The sequence below is a fragment of the Crinia signifera genome, chromosome 7 (assembly GCF_055691185.1).
Source record: "Crinia signifera chromosome 7, ASM5569118v1, whole genome shotgun sequence".
Taxonomy (NCBI): Eukaryota; Metazoa; Chordata; class Amphibia; order Anura; family Myobatrachidae; genus Crinia; species Crinia signifera.
Window position 1 is genome coordinate 112,289,790 of NC_139223.1, and position 23,321 is coordinate 112,313,110.

Sequence of the window (23,321 nt, forward strand, 5' to 3'; positions counted from 1 at the left end):
AGTTCAAAGGTGCAGTGTGAAAGGAGTATATTTACTAAAGGTCAATTTATTTTGATTTCAGAAAATAGATCTTAAGGCTTTTTTGTCAAAACTTAGGAATTTTTTGCGCATCTCTCACAGAGATGTTGGGAATATCTGTGAAAGATATTAAAATTATCAGCTACAAATGCCAGCATCGCTGACATTTGTTATATAAATTCAAATAATGAATAATGTTTGCTTGGCAATTGTCACACAAATTTTGAGAAAATCACTTGGCACTTGGGCTAAAACAAGTAAGGAGGGAGGGAGATCATATTAAATATACACATACACACACAAAAATATCCTTTAGTAAATATACCACAACAGTGTAAGTTTTAGAGATAACTATACTTCAGCACATGTGACTTATTACCTCAGTTAATTAACCTTCTACACTGAAGCTTGGATATCACAAAACCTACTCTGTTAAACATTATGTTATAGTGTGTACACATCTTAATGATATGCGTGGTAACAATATTGTGCATATTATCTAGTGTGTATGCACTATATCAGTGGTTCCCAAACTTTTTTGAATCACGGCACCCTAGAGCATCAAAATAATTTCAAGGCACCCCTAGGCCAAATGCTTCTTATCGAGAAATTCAGAAAACAAATATTAAATTAAGTGCATTGTGTTTATATGTCACAGTTATGTGGTGGTGGACAGGATTTGCTTCTGTTTGTGCACATATATTATGATTGGCAGCCACCACTACTGGTTTTGCCTGTTACATTGACCATAAATAATATTAATTGATCCTGGTCCACCAACCCAAGGCACCCCAGGGTGCCTAGGGACACAGTTTGGGAACCACTGCACTATATTGTTAATGCGCATTCCCGTGGGGTCTTTAATATCAAACCACCCCTGCCGTCTGTACTAGTAGCATAGTATGCTTTTGGATGGGGCAAATGAACAAACTCTTTAACTATATCGCCAGGGGCGGGCTGGGCCGGGGGGCAGGGTGCCATGTGCCCCCCGGGCCGCTTACCCAGCCACTTGCTGCGGGCCGCGCACCTCCTCCAGCTGTCCTGCGCTGGCCGCGGCTTCCAGAACACGGCCGCGGCCACAGGAAAATGGCCGCCGGCCTCCTGCACTGAGGACATGTCCTCAGTGCAGGAGGCCGGCAGCCATTTTCCTGTAGCCGCGGCCGTGTTCTAGAAGCCGCGGCCAGCGCAGGACAGCTGGAGGAGGTGCGCGGCCTGCACTGGACTGGGGCTGCAGGGTGCACCGGACTGGGGTGTGGGCAGGAGGGGCATGTACTGCGCTCTCCCCTGCCCCCCCGTCCCCCAGCAGCAGCAGATAGAAATGAGACCGCAACAATGGTGAGTAAGTTGCTGCTGGCAAATTCTGGCACTGGGGCATATGTGTGTATTTGGCACTGTGGGGGAATATCTGGCATTGTGGGGGCATATGTGTATCTGGCACTGTGGGGGCATATCTGGCACTGTGGGGGCATGTGTGTATTTGGCACAGTGGGGGAATATCTGGCAATGTGGGGGCATATGTGTATTTGGCACAGTGGGGGAATATCTGGCACTGTGGGGGCATATGTGTCTCTGGCACTGTGGGGGCATATCTGGCACTGTGGGGGCATATGTGTCTCTGGCACTGTGGGGGCATGTGTGTATTTGGCACAGTGGGGGAATATCTGGCACTGTGGGAGCATATGTGTCTCTGGCACTGTGGGGGCATATCTGGCACTGTGGGGGCATGTGTGTATTTGGCACAATGGGGGAATATCTGGCACTGTGGGGGCATATCTGGCACTGTGGGGGCATATGTGTGTATTTGGCACTGTGGGGGAATATCTGGCATTGTGGGGGCATATGTGTATCTGGCACTGTGGGGGCATATGTGTCTCTGGCACTGTGGGGGCATATCTGGCACTGTGGGGGCATGTGTGTATTTGGCACAGTGGGGGAATATCTGGCAATGTGGGGGCATATGTGTATTTGGCACAGTGGGGGAATATCTGGCACTGTGGGGGCATATGTGTCTCTGGCACTGTGGGGGCATATCTGGCACTGTGGGGGCATATGTGTCTCTGGCACTGTGGGGGCATATCTGGCACTGTGGGGGCATGTGTGTATTTGGCACAGTGGGGGAATATCTGGCAATGTGGGGGTATATGTGTATTTGGCACAGTGGGGGAATATCTGGCACTGTGGGGGCATATGTGTCTCTGGCACTGTGGGGGCATGTGTGTATTTGGCACAGTGGGGGAATATCTGGCACTGTGGGGGCATATGTGTCTCTGGCACTGTGGGGGCATATCTGGCACTGTGGGGGCATGTGTGTATTTGGCACAATGGGGGAATATCTGGCACTGTGGGGGCATATCTGGCACTGTCGGGGCATGTGTGTATTTGGCACAGTGGGGGAATATCTGGCACTGTGGGGGCATATGTGTCTCTGGCACTTTGGGGGCATTTCTGGCACTGTGGGGGCATATGTGTATTTGGCACTGTGGGGGCATATGTGTCTCTGGCACTGTGGGGGAATATCTGGCACTGTGGGGGCATATGCGTCTCTGGCACTGTGGGGGCATATCTGGCACTGTGGGGGCATGTGTGTATTTGGCACAGTGGGGGAATATCTGGCACTGTGGGGGCATATGTGTCTCTGGCACTGTGGGGGCATGTGTGTATTTGGCACTGTGGGGGAATATCTGGCACTGTGGGGGCATATCTGGCACTGTGGGAGCATATGTGTCTCTGGCACTGTGGGGGCATTTCTGGCACTGTGGGGGCATATGTGTATCTGGCACTGTGGGGGCATATCTGGCACTGTGGGGGCATATGTGTCTCTGGCACTGTGGGGGCATATCTGGCACTGTGGAGGCATTATTGTCTCTGGCACTGTGGGGGCATATGTGTCTCTGGCACTGTGGGGGCATATGTGTATTTGGCACTGTGGCGGAATATCTGGCACTGTGGGGGCAAATCTGGCACTGTGGACATCACATTGTGCGGTGCAATGGGCATCATGGTATGGGGCGTAATGGGCATTATGGTGTGGGGATCATTGGGTAATTGCCATCACAGTATAGAGTGTAATAGGCATCAAGGTGTGCGGCATAATGTGTAATTAGCATCACAATGTGCAATCTAGCAGGTACACAATACAATCATGGAATAGGCCACGCCCCCTTATGATAGGCCACACGCCTAATTTTTCGGCGCACTTCCGGCGCGCACAAGCGTTCCGTCTTCCAGAAAGTTGGGGGGGTATGGGCCAGTGCTCTGGACTTGCCCCCTAGGCTAAAAGTTGCCAGCCAGCCCCTGTATATCGCTCAGTGTGTATGCACTATACTATTTATCCAGGAAGAGAACAGGCAGTGCAAGGGCAAAATCATTAACAATATTGTATAGTACAGTATGTACATACCTTAAATGTGCTTTAAGGACTAGGTTGGGAATGTCTTTAGTCTAGGCATGTACTGTATTACTCGCCAAGGCCTAGTCAATAGACCTCTTAGATGGGAATAGGGGTGATGGGGTTGTTAAGTCTGGCTTCTTGCTACTACCCCGCCGAGCTTTAGGAAATGCCAAGGTATTTAGAAATAGAAACACATGCCAGTTTAATAGTCCCTGCAGCTCGACGTTAGTGTAATGAAAGAATAAAGCTGGGAGGTGAACAAATACATTGGGATAGCCATGAAAGCAGAATTATTGAGGGGAAAAAAACCGCAGTTCTAATCTTCAATTCTGTGTGATCTAGAAATTGTAAATGATCATCTATTTTGGTTATTTCTAAATTCATTTACCTCTTATAAATAAGATATAATTTATAATAAACTAAAACATGTATGTATGTATGTATGTATGTATGTATGTATGTATGTGTATATATATATATATATATATATATATATATATATATATATCTATCTCACAAAGAAATCACAGGTTTCATATTGAATGGAAACACACAAATGAGACTTTAGGTATCTTTATATGGAAAAGAGCAGAACAATATTTCACAGATCAGTTGCGTTCAATACACATTTGGGTGTCTATTATAAAACGGATGCTAAAGAGAGGTTGCGCTTTGACTCGAAGTGTAGAGAAAAACTGCAAGTGACAAAGAACAAACTTGATATAAAATAAGTTACACTTTGATCTACATCAATAGTTTTACATATCAAAAGAGTAAAAATACCAGTTAGTGTTTAAAAATAGAAACCAGTAAAAATAAATTCATATTTCAGGACATTTTGTGCAGACTCACAATAAGAGGCTATGAAAAGACAACTAAAAAACTTAAAGCAAAAAAGTATCACTCAAATGTGGTGTTATCCAGTGTGTCATATGCTACAATGTTACAGTAAGTTAAAGTGCTGGACTTAAATCCCCTTATATAGGGACATTAAGTAGTAACCAATGTTTATAAAGATTAAATCAAAGTTCAGTAATTATCTGTAATCATGTTTCAGTGCTCTGCTTACTAGGACAATCACAAGGAAAGTGTAGGCGTTATAATCAAGTGAAAAACTACATTATACAAATTGCACAAAACGTCAAAGTCCCATTAATGCTAGAGCAAAATTTATACATGGCTAAATACGGTTTATAAAATATGTATTCCTGGAACGCCTCTAACTTTAACAGTGATTTAGAAACGGCAACAGCCTCAAATCGCACAAACGCAATACCTACAAAATATGACCAGTTACCATTGTGATGTTGCATCTTCCCCATTTCTTACAGAGTCCTATCCAACACCCTCTCGTGCATATACAACAGAACCAAGGCAGTGTACAGCTAATGTCAATATTCTATACTTTTCAGTAATAATCTGCATGAATATAAGTGCCAGTATCTGTAGAATTATCTGTAGAAGTTATATTAGGAAAATGTGTTAGAATTGACCCTCCGCACTGGAATTTGCGGTTCACATTAGGCACACCTTGGTTTCTACAATTAGTAGAAAAGTCCTCAGCCTACAGCTTTGTGTTTTTATGGAGTACTGTAACACTCCAGTGACATTTACAGCGCCAAGTACATTATTCCAGATTTGTTTTACAGTTCGCGGTCATCACCTCAGTGTTCCTGAGAACATTAATAGCACCGATCAGTTTCTTAAATCTGTTTCCATAACTTGTGTAGTGATGCTACAATACCCACTGCACCGGTTTGCTACAAGACTTTCCTATTAAGTCTTAAAATAAGAGTAAAAATGTGATTTAGGTACCCACTAAATCATATGTGGGTCTGTGACCTCATTACTGACGGGTGCTGATATTGGCAATTGCACACTTGCCGATACCTGCTGCTACAGGGGCCACCATGCTGCATTCTGGATCTTGCTAGGAGCTATCTTCTGTCGTCCTGTGCGTAAAGACAGTGGAGGATGTCTCTGTAGATGCTACATTGTGCGTACACACTGGACGATATCTAGATTTGATTGCTCAGACCCATCGGAATCAGCAAAAAGGTTTACAATGTCGTCCAGTGTGTACTAACTCTAGAACAATATCCTTCTAGAAGCATCTCACACCTACTGAAAACCTGCAAGTAATTTAAAAGCAAATTCACATTTATAGTTAATCTATAATGCAACAATTTCTTTATAAAAAAGGGAAAAATAAACCTGAAGAGGCTGTAGTAAACAAATAAAACTGGTTTCCCCACATAGACAATAGACTATCCGTTTGAGAAAAAGTACTCCAGCCTATCAAACTCCTTAATAGTACATTAATGAATTCCGTATGACACTGGGTGTAAGTATCACACAGGGCGCAAGTGTTATTCAACACATGAATACTGTGAAAATCCATGATGAGAAAATGCTCTCGAAGGTTATAAACAATGATCAACACAAGCACCACCTCTAACCAGAAGTTCAGTGTAATGCTCCACTATTAAGGCTTCGTCTGTGTAACCGCACACGTTCCCAGCACAGGCTACATTGGAATGTTATTGTACACTATGTAATCCAGAAATAGAATATTGCTGGCCGGGTGGAGGGGAGGGTCGGCAGTAAAAAAAAAAAAATTCCATTGCATCATATAAAAATAAATTCCAGCTTTAAAAAGAAGCCTGTTATTTGTCAGCAGTTCCGCAGCTCATTCTACTGATAACACAAATCTTGGTTTCATTTGCCAGTTTGTCAAACTGGTCAGAAAGGTCCCTGCTATCATTCAAAGCTCTGTTGTCAGCAAACATTTGGGTCTGGGAAGTTCTTCCAGCTGCACAGGGCTAAAAGGCAAAATAAAATATTAGCTAGAGTAAAACTGTAATTTGTGCTGTTCATGTTATAAAGTAAAATATAGCATATTTATTTCTTACTGCTAACAGAAAAAAAGAAATGCCTAATGCTTCCAACTCCGACGGCATTTGGTCTCACCTTGTGCTGGCTGCAGAATGGGATGGTGCAGTCCTAACAGTAGCAGGTGTCAGATTTATCACATTATTTAGGACTTTAGCTGGCAGGCTAGACTCTGCTCCAAGATGTCCATTTGATATGGTTCCACTCTGGAGAGAGAAAGAACACAGTGTAACTGCAGGACGACGAGAATATAGCCCCAGCTTGTGAACATGGGAGCAAAACAGTTATAAACATTCTAACAAAATAGGGTGTCCATGTTTATTTGGTACTTGTGTATTATAACGGCGCCCCCGATGTTGGTCGTGCAAAGTTTTTATCGCATCGCATGCCATACACCCGATGGCATGCGATGCGATTTTACACCACTATTCGATTACAAATTGTACAAGCACCCTAATGGGTGGTTTTAAGCACCCTAATGGGTGCTTACAATGTAAAATCCACCCCCCACTATAAAGGTGAACCCGAAGCGTGGCGAGCGGCGGCGGTACGCGTCCTACGACCCTTTCATACCCCCACTATCCACGTCGGCATGGAGTTGATTTTATATAGTGTGGCGAGCCCCAGAGCCCGAACAGTGGCGAGCCCCGCGAGAGGACGCGTATACCTGTGAAGTTATGCGTGTCCGCTCGCCACGCTTCAGGCTCAGTGGCTCGCCACACTTTATAAAATCAACTCCACGCCGACGTGGATAGTGGGGGTATGAAAAGGTCATAGGACGCGTACCGCCACCCCTCGCGGACTCGCCACGCTTTGGGTTCACGTTTATAGTGGGGGGGTGACGTGGGGGTGCATTTAACATTGTAAGCACCCATTAGTGTGCATTTAACATTGTAAGCACCCATTAGGGTGCTTATACAATTCCCATCGCATTGTATGGCATTGTATGCCATATACAATGTCATGCAATTTTAAAATTGTATGCCATTGTACATAATTGCGCGATATGGTATGCGATGGGCGCCGTGATAATACACAAGTACCGTTTATTTTTTCAAAGACAATTTTATTGATTTTGTCAAGATAGGATATTACATGTTAACATCATTGTATTCTCATGTATAAACATTGGTGAATAAAGCATAAGTAATCATGACTCGTTTTTCAATTATTTCACAAATTTGTCTTGTAGTGAAAAAGCTATAAGAAGACATATGTACTTCAGTGATAAAATGCAGATGAATTCACCAAATATCCTGCATCAGTCAATATACTAAATCCAACTTTCAACAACCAAAATTCAAAATACATTTTGACAGGCTGGTAGACAAATGGAGGCCAGGGAGCTGGATGGAAGCATATCTGGCAATGCAGCCAAGCCAGCAGCAAAGGATGCAGCTCCAATGAGATAGGGGGGAGCACAGCCAGCAGCACGATAGGGAGCATTCTAGCCATGGTGCCTGCACTGCACTCCAAGGTGGAAGATCCAATTGGGGAGAGTCCAGATACCTCCACAATCATCTAAACCGACACCAGATCCCCACCGGAAGGAGAACTAGCGTCTCTGGTTGCCTGGCAACCAGAGATGTGGCGCGGGCTGAAAGGAGTGCCAGAGCTCTCAGTCCGCCTGCGGCTTACACAGCAGGATGACTCGCAGCGGGGAGCAGGCAAGCAGGGTGGAGGAGACGACGGCGGCAGAGCTCAAGCTGCACGGCTCCGCCCTCCCTACGCCACTGCTGAGCACACTAAAAATACTTATAAATTATGGTTCTCACCCTGAATACTTTTTTTCTGCTAGAAATTAGTCCCTTTTTAAAACTTCTCCATTGAGTCTGCCATCACAACCTTCTCAGACAGAGCATTCCATAACTTACCTGCCCTTACTGTGAATAAACCTTTCCTTCGCTGGGTACAAAAGGTTAACCCCTCTAACCTTAATGGTTGACCATATGTCCTATGCAGACCTCGTGGTAAACATATCACCTGATCATGCCTATTTTCTAATGTAAACCTATCTACCATGGCTAACCTTTCCTCACAGTCCAATGACACCAGACCCTTGAATAATTTAGTTGCTCTTCTCAGAAACATTTCAAGTTCCAAGATGTTCTTTTTAGTGCGTGGTGCCCAGAACTGTACAGTGTATTCCAGATGAGGACGTAGCAATCATTGATTATACCATCTTCCCTTGCCTCTATGCCCCTGTTTGTGCATGCTAATACCTTGTTGGCCTTAATAGCAGTGCTCAATGTCAAGGAGCAGCGGCAGAGTCTATTGTTTATAAGCACCATTCTCCATTAAGAATATCTGCATTTAACTTGGTAACTTTAGGGTCAGTATATTGGTGTGTCGGCATTCTGATTTTGTAGGTATTATTGTAGTTGGTATTCTGTATGTGTCAGTGTTATAGTTAGTCTAGATTTTGATCATATCAGTCTAATATTTTATGCCAATAATCTGCCTTAGTGAAATACAATTAGAATTCTAAATGATTTTTTTTTTTTAAATAATATAATAAATGTTTCACTTACTGGTATCAGCCAGCGAGGGGTGGTAGTTGTGGAGGTGGTGACCTACAGAAAGGAAATAAGTCAACACCTATGTGCATGAGGTTTTAATCAGTGTAACATATGAGGTTTCCCATCAGGAATTACCGGTGGTGTGGTGTCTGTGAGGTCAATAAGGTTCTCGGTCAGTGTTTCCAAAAGCTTGTCCAGATCATCAGTTATACTCTGCAATAGTGAAAGTTTGAATACATAAACCAAGAGTGCAAAACATCCTAAGATTACATAGACCAAACAAAAACTGCGCCCTGCCCATGACCAGCAAAATGCCCGATATGCATGTGGGCAGATGTTCACATAAAAAGTTTATGGGGGTATTCAATCTCTGCCGATATTTCAGACAGTGGAAATATCAGCCATTCAGCATTCAATCCCGGCCGGGACTCGCCTCCTACGGAGGACGGTCTGTATTGTAAGAAACAGCTGTTGATTGTCAAATCCGCTGCAGTTTTTCAATAAAACTGCGCCGTTTTCACCGATCCACGGACTTTCACTCAGACAGACACTCATTGAATACCAACTGTCGAGATCACCATCATCATTAGGTGAGCGCTTAACGTAATCTCTACATATACACCTATCCCTTTGTTGCCTCTTTGGAGAATTCCCTTTTCTATTATAGAATGACAATGCCCACGTGCATAAAGGGAGGCCCATAGAAAAGGTTTACAAAGTTTGGTGTGCGATTGGCTTCAATAGTTCTACTTGATTTTACATTTCTTATAAAATTTCCAACAGTGTAAAATGTATTTCTGGAAAGGCTTACATCTTGTTACAGATTAAAGGGTACTGCTTTCCTAGCACGGCGCCCACGATCTAGATTGTATGTGTGGGGCTGATATCTCAAGCATCTCATGCATCTTATGTGCTTGTGCGGCATAAGATGCATGAGATGATGCAATCGACGAGATTTTTACATTAAAATCAATGTAAAAAGCCCACAAAAGCCCAATTTTATTTGCTAAACCCCCCCCCCCCCCCCTCCTTGGGTGAAATGCCGCCCCCCCCCCCCCCATTGTTAACGCCACCCCACTATTGACGCCAACCCGAAGCGTGGCGATCGCAGCGAGCCCGCGAGGGGCGGCGGTACGCGTCCTCTGACCTTTTCATACCCCCACTATCCACGTCGGCGTGGAGTTGAATTTATATAGCGTGGCGAGCCCGAAGCGTGGCGAGCCCGAAGCGTGGCGAGCCCCGCGTGGGGACGCGGAATACATGTAAAGTAGTCCGCGTCCCCTCGCCACGCTTCGGGCTCGGTGGCTCGCCACACTATATTAAATCAACTCCACACCAACGTGGATAGTTGGGGTATGAAAAGGTCAGAGGACGCGTACCGCCGCCCCTCGCGGGCTTGCCACGCTTCGGGTTGGCGTTGATAGTGCTGGAGGCGTTAACAATGGTTATTGGGGGCTCACGATTTTTTTATCTCATGCATCTTATGTATGCATAAGATCCATGAGATTAAAAAAAAACGGGTCCATCGCATTGATTGTATGCCTTAAGTTTAAGGTACTTAAGGCATACAATCAATGAGATGGGGGCCGTGCTAGGAAAGCAGTACCGATTAAAGAGATTCATGTTTACACCTGCTAAATATTCTTGTTACAGATTAAAGAGGACTAGATCATCAAAATGTTTACACCTGCTAAATATTCTCCCAGTACACAGACATCTAAAACTACACAGAACATGATTGGGTTACCTTTATTCTGGGCACCTTCTCTGGAAGGGGAGCAGTGGATGGAGCGGTTGTATTTTCCAGTTTAGATTCTTTCCATTCTTGACTTTCAAAACTTCTACAGACAGACAAAAAAATATAAAAAAAAAATATAAAAATGATTATACAAAAAGAGCAACTGACCTTGCATGAATAATTACAGATAATTTTGATGGACTAATCTCAACTGTAAAAGCTGAGTAACCACTAGATTACACACACACACACACACACACACACAGAGAGAGACCGCCAGAGAGATGGTCACAGCCTGCCAGGCACAGGCATAAATTGCCTCACACACTGTATGTGCGCGCACAGTTTGTTCCAAGTAATTTCAGGTCAGAGTTTGCACATAATGTACGCTTTATTGCACTAGTCCAGGGTTGCCGACTTTAGAAAGCTCCTCTCCGGGAGAAGCCCGGAGAGGAGACTTTCAGCAGGAGTTTGGGGGCGGGGCTTAAAAGTGACATCTTTAAGCCACGCCCCCATGAAGGAAAGTGCCTCAATTTGATGATCTCAGTTGAGGGGGCTAAACTACGCGATGATGGGGGGGGGGGGTGTCCCCCAGAACTCGGGAGGGTGACTCGATTTTCGGGACCCTCCCGGCCATTCCAGGAGGGTAGGCAACCCTGCACTAGTCTAGTGAACTGCCCACAGAACTGCAGACCTCAAGTGCACACAGGGCAGAGAATGTGTGCCAACACAGTATGGGGTATAGGCAGGGAAGGCATTACCAACTGAGTGCATGTAAGCATTACTCACGTTAGGAACAAGCACTGTACAGGAGGCTGTGGCTCTTGGAGTTCTGGACATTCCTGTGTTAACGAGCAGTTATTCACTTTCACTGTTATACTCCTGTAAAATGAAGATTAGCAATTAGATAAGCCTATATATATGCAGAAATAAAAAGTTTATAGAAAGGCTTGCCTGGTAGACGTATCTTCAGCAACCAGACTTGCATCATTTATCAACAGATCTGCTTTTGGAACCTGTAAATTGCAGAAAAAAAAAAAAAAAGTATTTGTATACTTGAAAAGTATAGAAATGTAACCTAGTAGCATATACTGTATACACAAATACTTCATATAAGCAAGGTGATCGTGTAATATAATACCAAAATTGCAATGTCAATATTGGCATAGTGTCAGGTGGTAGATTAGAACACTACATTCCTGAGGATCAGCTGAATGTACATTCTGGTACACTTCCCCAGGTCTCAGAGTCAGAGTCCTCACCTTCTGGTTTGCTTCCACCTGAGCTTTCAGTATGTTGCTCTTTATATCTGTTGGCTGCCAGAGCGGAGCAGACACTGGAGGATCACTCATGTTATTCAGACACTTCTCTATCAGCTTTACAGACTGCTCCTGTAAAAAAGTGCAATAACTAAGACAGATCTGCACTCCTACATCTTCGCTGCAACCACGATAAACTGCCTTTTTAGGCACATAAGGTCGCATGAAATCTTCTACCATCTGGCGTCTTTTTTCCACCCGAAAATGCATCTTTAGCACTACATACATTAGATGAAGTAGTAAAAGACGATATTTTTTTACCATCTCATCCATGAACACACAATACAGTTCGCGATGCGCGCTCTCACGCATAGTTAACGACCCCCTGAACATGTACTGAAGCTGTGTACACATGGTACACTTATCGCTGGCAATATGGTCGCTGATGGAGCTGCTGGGACCTGGGAATCTGTCATACTGAGGTGTGTATATGTATGTACATACATGGTGCCTGCTCAAACAGAGCACAGTTGGGCACCATAGAGGTGAGGAGCAGCATTAAGGTGCCTACAAACGTAGTGATTTGCTGATTACTCAGTGATGGTGAGAACACTGCCCCTGACCGATAATAATAATTAAAATCGGCAGGCGATAGCGACGTGCGGGCCCGCGCATCTATATAGCCCCTACACACGGAGCAATGTAGGGGCATTTTCTAAGGAAAACCGTGAGATCGCTCATCTATGCAGGCACTATTCAGGCAAGATGGAAACCATAAATATCCTATTGAAGCCTACTAGGGTCTGTAAGAAGGGGTGACATCGTTAGAAGCCCCCAGTACCTGCTTGCTCACATTCACGTTGACATTTAATCGTACCAGAGGAACGGTCACGTTACTGGATTCCAGATTGTTCATTTTCAGAGTCACCTCTTCAATGGCTAAAAACAAACAAATGGGAAATTGATATATTTCCCTGCAGTGACAAGTAGATTTACCTCAGTTCTTAGCCAAACATTTATCCTACTATAGCAACATAATGTGAGAACCTTTAAGCATCCAGAGTCTGGGGCTGTAATATGTTATATGTGCATATATTGGAGTCCTCTTTACGTAGTAAATTATTTTAAACCTATGCACCAAAATAATAATACGCGAAACCGCCTCTATTCACTACCAATCCCGGATTCAGGTAGTTTGTGTAGTTAATATAAACTGTAGCACTTTAATCTGGAATTCTTACAGTATATAAAAGTAGACACATGTACATGCACACATCACCGATTTTCTAGGTGATCGATCAGATAATGGGCCTGATGTAGAGGTGCACGTGAATCAGCCGCAGCTGTGATTTGTCAATGATTGTTAAGTGTGAAAATTGCTAATGCTATTTTAATCATTTTCCTTGTGCACTACCATGGGACGAACTTCGCATGGTAGTGCACAAAAGGTGGCTTCTCAAGGCTTTGATGTTGGTCACAACATCAACGCCTTGAGAAGCCAATGCCTTTCGAAGTCTCTCTTGTAACTTTCTAAGGGACAGCTGTGGAGTTGTGAATAAGATTGCGGCTGTATGTTGAAACAAAACACACACACACACCCCCCAACCCTTTAAAACACATGGATAGCAGAAGCTGTCTCAGGTAATATCTAGGTTATACAAAAATTCATATGCCATTGTGTGGTTGTTTGCAAATGAGCAGTTAGGCTGCATTTACACATTGCATTTGAACATGTCCCTTTTAAAATGGACCGGTTTGGCAGGAAGGAGCCTGCTCATTTCAATATATGGCTGCATCTACACGTGGGCCAGATTCTCTAAGCTTCAAAAGTGATAAAATGAAGAGTGATAAACAGCCAGCCAATCAGCTCCTGCCTGACATTTTTCAAACACAGTCTGTGACATGGCAGGTAGGAGCTGATTGGCTGGCTGTTTATCACGCTCCATTTTATTACTTTTAAAGCTTAGAGAATATGGCCCACTGTGTTTTAGCAGGATGCTAAAAGGAGCAGTTTATCAGGATGCTTAATCAAAAGGATAAATACACAAGCCTGCTGCATCCTGCTAAAATGCAATGTGTAGACACAAGGAACTGCATCCTGCTAAACAGGACCCTATATGAATGCATCCTGCTAAAACACAATGTGTAGAGGAAGCTTAAGTGTTTCTGAGCAGCACGTGAGCAGTTTAAAGATTCTCTCCTAATGTACATTATCTCAGCTGTGTACATCTTTGAATCATGCCCAATGTTACTTGATCATAAGTCTTTCTGCTTCTTTGGATGATGTAATATAAGATTATTATAGACAGTCTCCTAGAATAACAACTCATACTGCATAGTCTGGACATTTTGCAAAGGGGCATCACCTTGGCAAAATAGGGAGTGGCTTCATCATAATGCCACTGGGGGTGGGCATGCACAGCACTGTGAGCTGCTGACATGCCCACAGCACCTTCGGTCTCGCATGAATAGATACTGTGCACATTCACACAGCATCTTTTCATCGCTGCTCTGCTGAAAGCAAGTGACGGGGGACTTCCAACTGCCCACCCCCCCCCACAAGGCACTGCTGCCCGTGGGCGAGACCGTCACAAAAAAATGGGATTATCCCAGCTAAAATTAGCACAGTTAAGAGGTATGTGTAGGTGGCATCTAGTAATGGAACCAATGCTATGCTGCCATAAAAAAAAAAAAAGAGAGAGAGAACAGCAGATAGTGCAAAGGGTACTGAACTTTAAGTAGTACCTATATAATGTACATTAAATGACTCGACACACAGTGAATCGGTCATGATAAGTGGGTCATACAGGGTTACATATAAAGTGCTACTATAAATGTATAGAAGGGCTGCTTAAGAAACAAATTGGTTAGAACTAATGAGGGTATAGAAAATCCAACTGCTTCAGTGTAAGGGGTCAGTAATTGTTGACTTGTTGCAAATGCGAATCCTGTTCGAATAAGAGTAAGAATTGGCAGGGATCCTGTACCCTTTAACTGCAGGGTTTAGAGTATACCCTGGGTATAGGATATAGCCAAAATCAGTGAAGACAAATCTAACAGGATTTTCATCTGGAACAATTATGGGCACCTTACAAACAAAAAGGCTCTCCCGGCTTTCCACTGTGATGACCACCACCACACACGGGGTTGCTGCAGTCAAGGGGCCATTACAACTCCAAAATGTGATTATCGTGCCACACATGATCTTATAGGAAGGATTCCACACCCTGCATCAGATCAGATTATTTTCTATGCACTCAATGGAACCCATTAGTTCCTACCAAATTGATTTTATTGAACTACTATTGGTGTATATTCATAGTTTTTAATATCTTTATATGTTAACCTGCAGACACACTCCGCATGACTGATTACATTGTGATCTACTTTAAGTTCACAACTTTGTTCACTTATATAAAAGGTTTATAAGAAGGTCTCTGAGAACATAGCAACTGCACATTGTTCCTGGGGTCATCTGCACATTGTTCCTGGGGTCATTATTTTCCAAGTAATTTAGATCTGCAGTGCCGACTGACTCTGCATCCATTTGATACTTCTCCAGAGTCCAGAGTGTGCAGGTTATCCTGGACCCATCACACACCTTGCGACCATTGGGGCAGATGTATGAACGGTCGGTATGGGGGAGAAGGGGTATTAGCGCACGTTATGTGCGCTGATACCGCTTCTCCCCCATGTATGAAGCAGCCAGCGTGCGGTACAGGACAGAGGCGCTATGCGCCCCTGTCCATATCGGCGCTGCTATCAAAATGATAGCAGGCCGAATGTATGAACGGTCAGCATCGCTGACCGTTCCGCACGAAGCCTGCTTTGGCTTCGCCAGCATCAGGCTGGCGAAGCCCTATGTAAACAGCAGGGACAGCGCTGTCCCTGTTGTCAGCTGTGGGCTGCGCTGGGGATCTCGCGTGAACAGCGAGATCCCGCGCATGCCCAGTGCGGCCGGCTGGGGGACAGGATATAGCGCATCAGTATTAACTGATGCGCTATCTCCAGAAAGGGACATCGCCGGAGGGGGGAGTTAGCGCTCCCCCGCTTCGGCAGACAAGATGTTAATACATCTTGTCGATGTCCCTTCCTGCTTCGCCTCGCTATTGAGGCGAAGCAGGAAGTATCATAGCGGCGCGATAAGCGCTGCTATGATACACCTGCCCCACTATGGTCAATTGATGCATTTAAATGTAAATTAATTAGTTAATACTTAACGTTCAATAATCTGTGCAGTCTCTACTTTCTGCTGCTGTACTTTGTTTAAAGGAGACTAAACTGTATTGACTGGCAAAAATACATTGATTAAATCACTAGATACCACCTACATATTGTTTATGGAGTCATTGGACTGTTCATTGTACAATTTTTCCCCCAGCACACCTGGTTTGTGCGCTGTATAGGATCTGTTTCACTAATGGATATTCACTTATTTAATAGAAGACGATAATTTGACAAAAATGTAGGATGGAGATCTCCATATAAAACAGTATTGTGTGTCGCTTACCTGGTATGATATCTGGGTGCTCCAAGGGAATCTCCTCTAAGCAGGGATTGTAGAAGGCTAGAACTCCAGCATCCAATCCTGGCACAGGATTTTTGAAGACTGGTTGAGCCAAATCATCATTTAACTTGTTCTCCAACAATTCCTGGCTATCAATTAAACCAACAAAGCTGTGGAAGCAGCAGGTTAAAAATTTAACAAGCAGTCAATCTGCATGCTCACTGCTGCTCTGTGCTGTGCTGCTACCCCCGTACGTGCTCAGAGGTTCTACACAATGTGTGCCATCCTGAGGGCATTAATGGTATAGTGCAGGGCTGGGCAACCCGTGGATTTCCAACTGTTACATCGTCACAGTTTTAGCATTCTCTAATAGGTAATGTGTTTAGATTATACACAAATAAAGTTATATTATGAACAAGGCTACAACTTTTTGCCATTTCTACTGCTTTACGGAACAAGATGACATTCTTACATTAAAATAAAGGTTTAGCAAAATAGCAGTAACCGTCCCTTTTACAACTTCAGCTGCTTGTGGTCAAGAAAATGTACAAAATGAATGTGCCCAACAGCTGGATAAAACAATGAAGCTTCATTAGCGTGCCAATGGGTCTCTTACCAATAAAAAGTGCCCACTGTACAACTGGCTATCAATGAGGAGAAAGAAAAATCTATTTATTCCATAAAAGAGGCTTCATCACAACAACTCCACTGAAGTTTTCATCAGGGCACAACCAAAATGCAGTGGTTATATGTACAGTGGTTTTCTTCAACATTCAATCTTTATTTCAAATTTTCATATTAATAACAAAGGAGTAAACAAAAAAAACAAAAAAAGGGGGATATCAAAGGGAAGTGGGAATTAAGGGAGCAGGGCGTACAGAGGTATTGATGATTTAAAGTGCTACCAGAGGTAAAGACAAAGGACAAAAGATAAGCAAAGTACATCGAATATGTTAGACTTCAGAGGCCGTTGAAGGTGACTCGTTTAAATCAAAAGGAGAAGGCTGAGACTGACATGGTATGTGTTGATGGTGCTCCCTTTCCCTCTGTGACATAAACATGCCATGGGAGCCATTTCATAACAGGAGAAGAGAGTACTGTGGAGTAAGAGACACCTTTGGTCTCCATTTCAAAATTGAAATGGGTTTTAGAAATCACTTTGTCAAATGGGGGTATGAAAGGGGATTTCCAGTGTTGGGCAATAGTGGCTCTGGCAGATAGTAGGATATGGCCTAAAACATAGCGGGCAGACTGGGGTACTGAGCTAGGGTACCAATGTAATAGAGCCACAGAGGGGTCCGGAGATAGTGTGAGACCGAGGACTTCAGAGATGAGGGTAAACACTTTAAACCAAAAAGACTGTATAATAGGGCAATCCCAAAAAACATGGAAAATGGTACCTTCATGGCTGCATAGGCGCCAGCAAAGTTTAGAGGTAGCAGGCCATATTTTATGTAATTTAGCTGGGGTAAAGTACAATCTATGGAGTAATTTAACATGCATTTCAGCATGATTGGTACATTTAGAGAGGTAAAAAGAAGAAGACCTATGGATAGTTTCCCATTGTTTGAGAGTAAAGGTGCGGTGGAGGTCATTCTCCCAATTCAGTTGAGCAGGGGACTTGACTAGCGAATCCGGAGGGGACAGTAAGTCATACCAAAAGGATATGGCCCCACGTGATGAAGCTGTAGTTAATCTCTTTAAAATATGGTCAGGGGGGGCATGGAAAGACTTTGGAGATCCACCCACCTTTTCTACCCAACGTTTAAGTTGGGAGTAATAAAACCAAGCTGAGGGGCCTAAGGGAAACTTTTCTCTAAGGTCAGAGATTGATAGAAGAGAGGATTGTGAAAAGAGGCCTGTAAGAGAGTCAATACCCAGGCTTTCCCAATAGGAAATATGGAGGTGAGGCTGTACAGTGGTTTTCAAATGTATTCAACATTCTAAACAGAAAAACACTTTTTTTTTTTAGCATAACAAATGACATGAAACAGAAAAAAAAAAAAAAAGGATCACGAAAAGCTAATTACAATGGAAAGCAAGACTAAACCTAAAAAGTTTTTTTTAAAATATATAAATGGTAAAAGATAGAAGACTCCTAAGAAGAGAGATAAGCGGACTGATCAATTATAAGGAAGCAGTAGAGGAATTGAACACGATTACAAACAATAGCTATGATAATGACTTGTTACTTAATACTTGTTTGGATGAGGAAGAAGGACATAAGCAGCTACGCAACATTAAGATAAATAAATCTCCAGGGCTAGATGGCTTAACATCCAAGGGTTCTGGCCATGGTCACTGATTGGCCGAGAGAAAGCTTTCCAGACCATAAAAACTGCAATGCCATCCAATGCCGGGGCCTTTAGTGCTTGGCTTTTGGATCTGACTCAACATGAAACATGGCAATGATCACAAAGTTTGGTGGGATCCATGGAAACTGAACCGATCATCTCGATCAGTGGTTAAGAGTCACAGCATGGCGCCCCCTGAAGTTTTTGGTGCCTGATATCACTAAAACCTGGACTATTTGTGTGGGAATGCATGCTTTAGAAAACAAAAGGTTTCAGAATTATGAGACTCACATGTGTACTATTGCTTTGTAAGGAGGTCTGAAATTATTATTTTTTTTTACCTCTTTTGACGGATGCGTACATATAGGACTTAAGGGTCAGTAAATTGCCTTGATAAAGGACATATAGTCTGAAATGCGTTGGCGGAGGGGACTTGTAGACACTGGACAACACACCAGGACTTGAACATCCAGGGACGCCTGTGGTATATCATCTTATGCTCTGTATGTCTGCTTTTGCACAGTAGACCTATTGATCTGGTGAGAGTCCATTGTTTACACCCAATCTTTTATTTGTATTGTTTTTTCACCTATTAAAACGTTATTTCACCATTTGGACACATATTTTCTGGTTCTTCTATGTGGAACAACTTGGAGAATATTGGAGTACCCGTTGGAGTCATATCACTCCCTCAAATCAGAGCGTGATTTGTCCACCATTCATTTAGTGGACCACCACATATTGTACGGTTCTTAACATATAGACTCCATCAGTGTTAGAAAAAAACACTTGAAGGTATCACACTATATGTGGTTTCTTTCCTTTCATGTCACATGAGTCATCATCAGAAACATCTGGGACGGAGTGACATCTGACTGTATAAATAGAAGGAGCGCTTGAAAAACCTGTCGGTATTTTTCTTTTCTCCATTGTTACATTTGGTGCGTTTGGTGACACACTCACCGTACAGGTTCAAGCTTGCCCCCAAGCGCAGTATTTTATCCCAAATTTTTTCTTTGTAAATTACTGACTGTTGGCTGCTTATAGCTGCTGATTAGGACTTAGCTCCATGTTAAATTATACTGTCCAAAACAAGAATATTTCTGCAACTGAAAGTCATGCCAGACTGAGAAAAAAAATCCTTGTGTGAATAGGAGACGTTTAGCCGACTACAAGAAATGTTTCTCAGCTGTGATCTTTGCCAAAAAAGGTGTAACCGCACACTGACTGATGGGACCAAAAGAAAATTCAGTCAGTTTAGTTCTGTTCAAATATACCGCCTTTATAGGACCTCATTTGCAGTTGGGAATCCCCCATTTAGTTTGGCATAATGCCAAAATGCATCTGTACCTACATTTTTGTGGATTGCAGTCCTGGGTTTCCTTATGGAAAAAAGGAAGAAGTGGTAGATTGCGCTCAATTAATTCTAGATATTGTATTACTGTTTTACAGATAAAAAAAAAATTAAAAATCGAATGGTCAGGTGTGTACGTTTGAACAGAAATTGATTTAATATGCAATACTATGCCTAAACATACAAAACATGTAGCACTAAAAATTTAAAAAATATATATTTTAAGAAGAAAGTCAGATCAATAGTCACCCAGATGAATCCAAGTTACCAGCATGTGGATTTGTTGTTATAGCAGTAACCCTTGTGTGGGAGTATTGTAATCCAATTTATAAGGAAAAGCTCAGATGTTGCTGAATTTTCAGACATCAGATGTAGTGTCCGGGCTTTAAGGAGGTGGCGTGCCTCCAAATGGTTGAATTTGTTGCCACGGAGCGGGTGTGTGGGTCAGTCAGCTGGAATGGCTTGTGAGCCGGAATGTTTCCAAGATTGGAGTGGATGATCTCTTAAAGGATTGTGCAAGTTTCCACTGTTCAGTATAAGTGCTGGATGGAGTTGTTAGAGGGTATAGGTTTGATCTGTAGTCACTGGATAGCACCTACGCGTTTCGCTGCGCTCAGCAGCTTTTTCAAGGTGACTTGTGCTTGTAAGTTATAGGGTTTAAATACCCTTCATAATAGACTGAGTTATACACACCTGACCTTAATTGATAACCAATAAATGAAAATAAAACAAATACAGAATTTCTATTCGTATTAAAGAAGACAGACCTACTTCTGTATAGATAATTTTTGTAAAGAATAGCGATAAGTTAACTTTGTAAGCCAAAAAATGGGAAAGATTATGCTGAACATGTGTTTCGATTCCGGAAGTGTATTAATCCCGTTACTTTTTAAAACAAATTTTAATCTGTAAAACAGTAATACAATATCTAGAATAAATTGAGCGCACTACCACTTCTTCCTTTTTTCCATATTGTATTGGGGCTGACTCCCCCTCTTTCCAGATTGCTGCTATAGCCAAGCACACTCACACCCAAGCGCCTTAAGTAGATATATATTTCTATATATCTCTTTTCCTGGGTTTCCTTATGCCTGAGGTGGAACAGGATCAGAGGGTAGGTGGAGTACATTATAGTCTAGAGGCATGTGTAATTCTATGGTACTTTGAAGAAATGTACACTAAGATATTTCCGCCATTATTGTGTTTTCTGTTTACAGGTACTTAATTCATTTCTGATATTTTATTTTTATTTGTTTCAAACTATTGAAATTGGTAGGATTTGCTAACCAAAATATGGAAATTAATGAGTGAACATTTATTTTATCAGCTTTAACAAAAGTTTCTGCATTTTATGCCAACAAAATAAATCGGGCGAGCCCAAAATGGGATTAGGCAACTGGTCTCCAGAATAACTGAAAACTTAAAAAACTTGGCATTCCAAATGTAACCAGAAGTTTTACCACAAGGCCAACAGGAGTAGTCAAAGCCAAAAGTTATAAAACAAAATGAAGCCTAAAGCAGTCTTCCATCCAATGGTGCTTGAATGGACAGAAAAGAAGGGTCCAGCATATGGTCATTGTGGCAGAGGTGCCCACGTTGGCAAGAAAATTTATTTACCCCCAGTGGCCTGCAAAATCCACTTGTCCAAGGCTGAACCAAAAAAAAAAAAAAAACACCATTAAAAGAAGGAATTCCTTCCACTCCTTTATTGGATTCCATTTCCGCCTGCCATTGTTTGAGCCACAACGCTCTCCTTGCAAAAACCGCCATCACCGAGTTGCGTGAAATAAGTAGACCACAATCTTGAGAAGCAGCTCCAAGATAAGCAGCAGCTTATAATATTTTCTGCCAGTGTACACAAAATGAGACAAATCCAAACCATTGTTAAAACCAGCTCAAATTTGATCTTCCCAAACTTCTATGGCCTTGTTTACCCAGGATCCTACTAAAGCAGGATGTATAGCCAATCAATATTAATTAAAATGGTTTCCAGCCTCCTATCTGTGGAACCTTTTAAAGACATATCTCCAGGTACAGGCAAAAGAGTTTTCATTGTAAGATGGGAAATGGAAGAATCCACCGGCGGAGGGGACTCGCACCATACCCCTCTGGAAAGGAACAAGAAAAAACAACCTTCTAGGCATAACAATTTTTGAGTCTGGATGTAGCCAAGCTGCTTCTAAATCCTCATCCAAATCCGGTACAATCGCAAAAGGTGACTGCAGACTTCGGCTTTCCATGAAAAACCAACGTTTGCAAATGAGTTAGATCAATGTCCTCTACCAGTAGTACCTGGCACACTGTTCAGGATATTGAGGCACTTATTTTAGCAGAGTCTCCTGCCTAATCCTGCAGAACCTCTTCTTTATCTAGTTCCTGACCATACTCCTCCCGGTGGCAACTCAACATCTGAAACTGCAAAACCATAAGCAACGGTCTCTTTTGGGAGACTGGACGGGAGGGGACAGAGGTAATAGTCTTTCCATGACTGAAGGAAGGCCTGTAACAGTACGAGCTAAAGCCTGGGCACAAGCAGGCTCAGAAAGAGGCCAAGTCACAATTATATGACTAGTCGTGGCCAACTGAGCAGTTAAATCTGACAAAATGCCAGACAGCTGGGACACCTAACCCAGTGTTACATCATGTACTACAGGAGCCGGTTGCACTGAATTATCACAAGCAATGTAATCGCATGCTATACCCTCATTGGTTTGTGAAAATTTTATCTTACAGGACTTACATGTAGTGAGCTTTTGAGAGCTCTTGTACGCAAGTGCTTTGCCAGTCATTTTCACAGTGAAAACCACTACACACAGACTTTTTAGAGTGTACTGTAATCATAGGGTAAAAGGAACAGAGGAAGGAGGAGATGCAAACCCACTCCCTGCAGTCAAAAATGTACAAACTTTGACCCCCAATATGTACAACACTATACATCCCTCCACCACTGCATACAACCTGCACCCATCTCTGGAGCCAGCCTCATCAATCATTTAGGGACTGTAGTGTTAAAAAAGGCGGCCACCACATGGACTATATACTTAACCCCCCTGACCTTGTACGATAACAGGAGTCAAGGATGGATGCCGCAGCCATTAACAACACCCGCCACCACAACCCTTAAAGCTGCTACTGCAGCACAAGGTCACAGTGGCCAGCAGCGGAGTGCAAACACCAATTTGTCCCTACCGTACATGAAGCCGGCCACCGGTTACCGCTACTTACAGGCCATACTGATACTGTAGGCTGACCACGCAGGCCTGAGAACTGTAGCTGTTGGAGAGGGGAGGGCAGTGCAGAAAAGAAGCACACACACCGCTAAGTGCTGCTTCTTCCCGGACATTAACGC

At 43.1% G+C, this 23,321-nt stretch overlaps 1 protein-coding gene across 3 annotated transcripts in view; it reads right to left on the minus strand.

Annotated features, from left to right (window-relative positions):
• Positions 1 to 3,966: 3,966 nt before the first annotated feature.
• EPB41L5 (erythrocyte membrane protein band 4.1 like 5) overlaps positions 3,967 to 23,321 on the minus strand; it is a 90,936-nt gene continuing 71,581 nt past the window's right edge. Inside the window, exons 17-26 of one of the 3 annotated variants that reach the window (XM_083153647.1) lie at positions 16,328 to 16,494; positions 12,695 to 12,756; positions 11,821 to 11,949; positions 11,513 to 11,574; positions 11,348 to 11,440; positions 10,568 to 10,661; positions 8,956 to 9,033; positions 8,833 to 8,874; positions 6,380 to 6,507; positions 3,967 to 6,231 (exon numbers count right to left, since the gene is read on the minus strand). In XM_083153647.1, the coding sequence (XP_083009773.1) occupies positions 6,174 to 6,231; positions 6,380 to 6,507; positions 8,833 to 8,874; positions 8,956 to 9,033; positions 10,568 to 10,661; positions 11,348 to 11,440; positions 11,513 to 11,574; positions 11,821 to 11,949; positions 12,695 to 12,756; positions 16,328 to 16,494 (913 nt within the window). In that variant the 3' untranslated portion in view covers positions 3,967 to 6,173. Of the gene's footprint in view, positions 6,232 to 6,379; positions 6,508 to 8,832; positions 8,875 to 8,955; positions 9,034 to 10,567; positions 10,662 to 11,347; positions 11,441 to 11,512; positions 11,575 to 11,820; positions 11,950 to 12,658; positions 12,757 to 16,327; positions 16,495 to 23,321 lie in introns of all 3 variants that reach the window. The other 2 variants (XM_083153646.1, XM_083153648.1) reach the window with 2 other exon arrangements.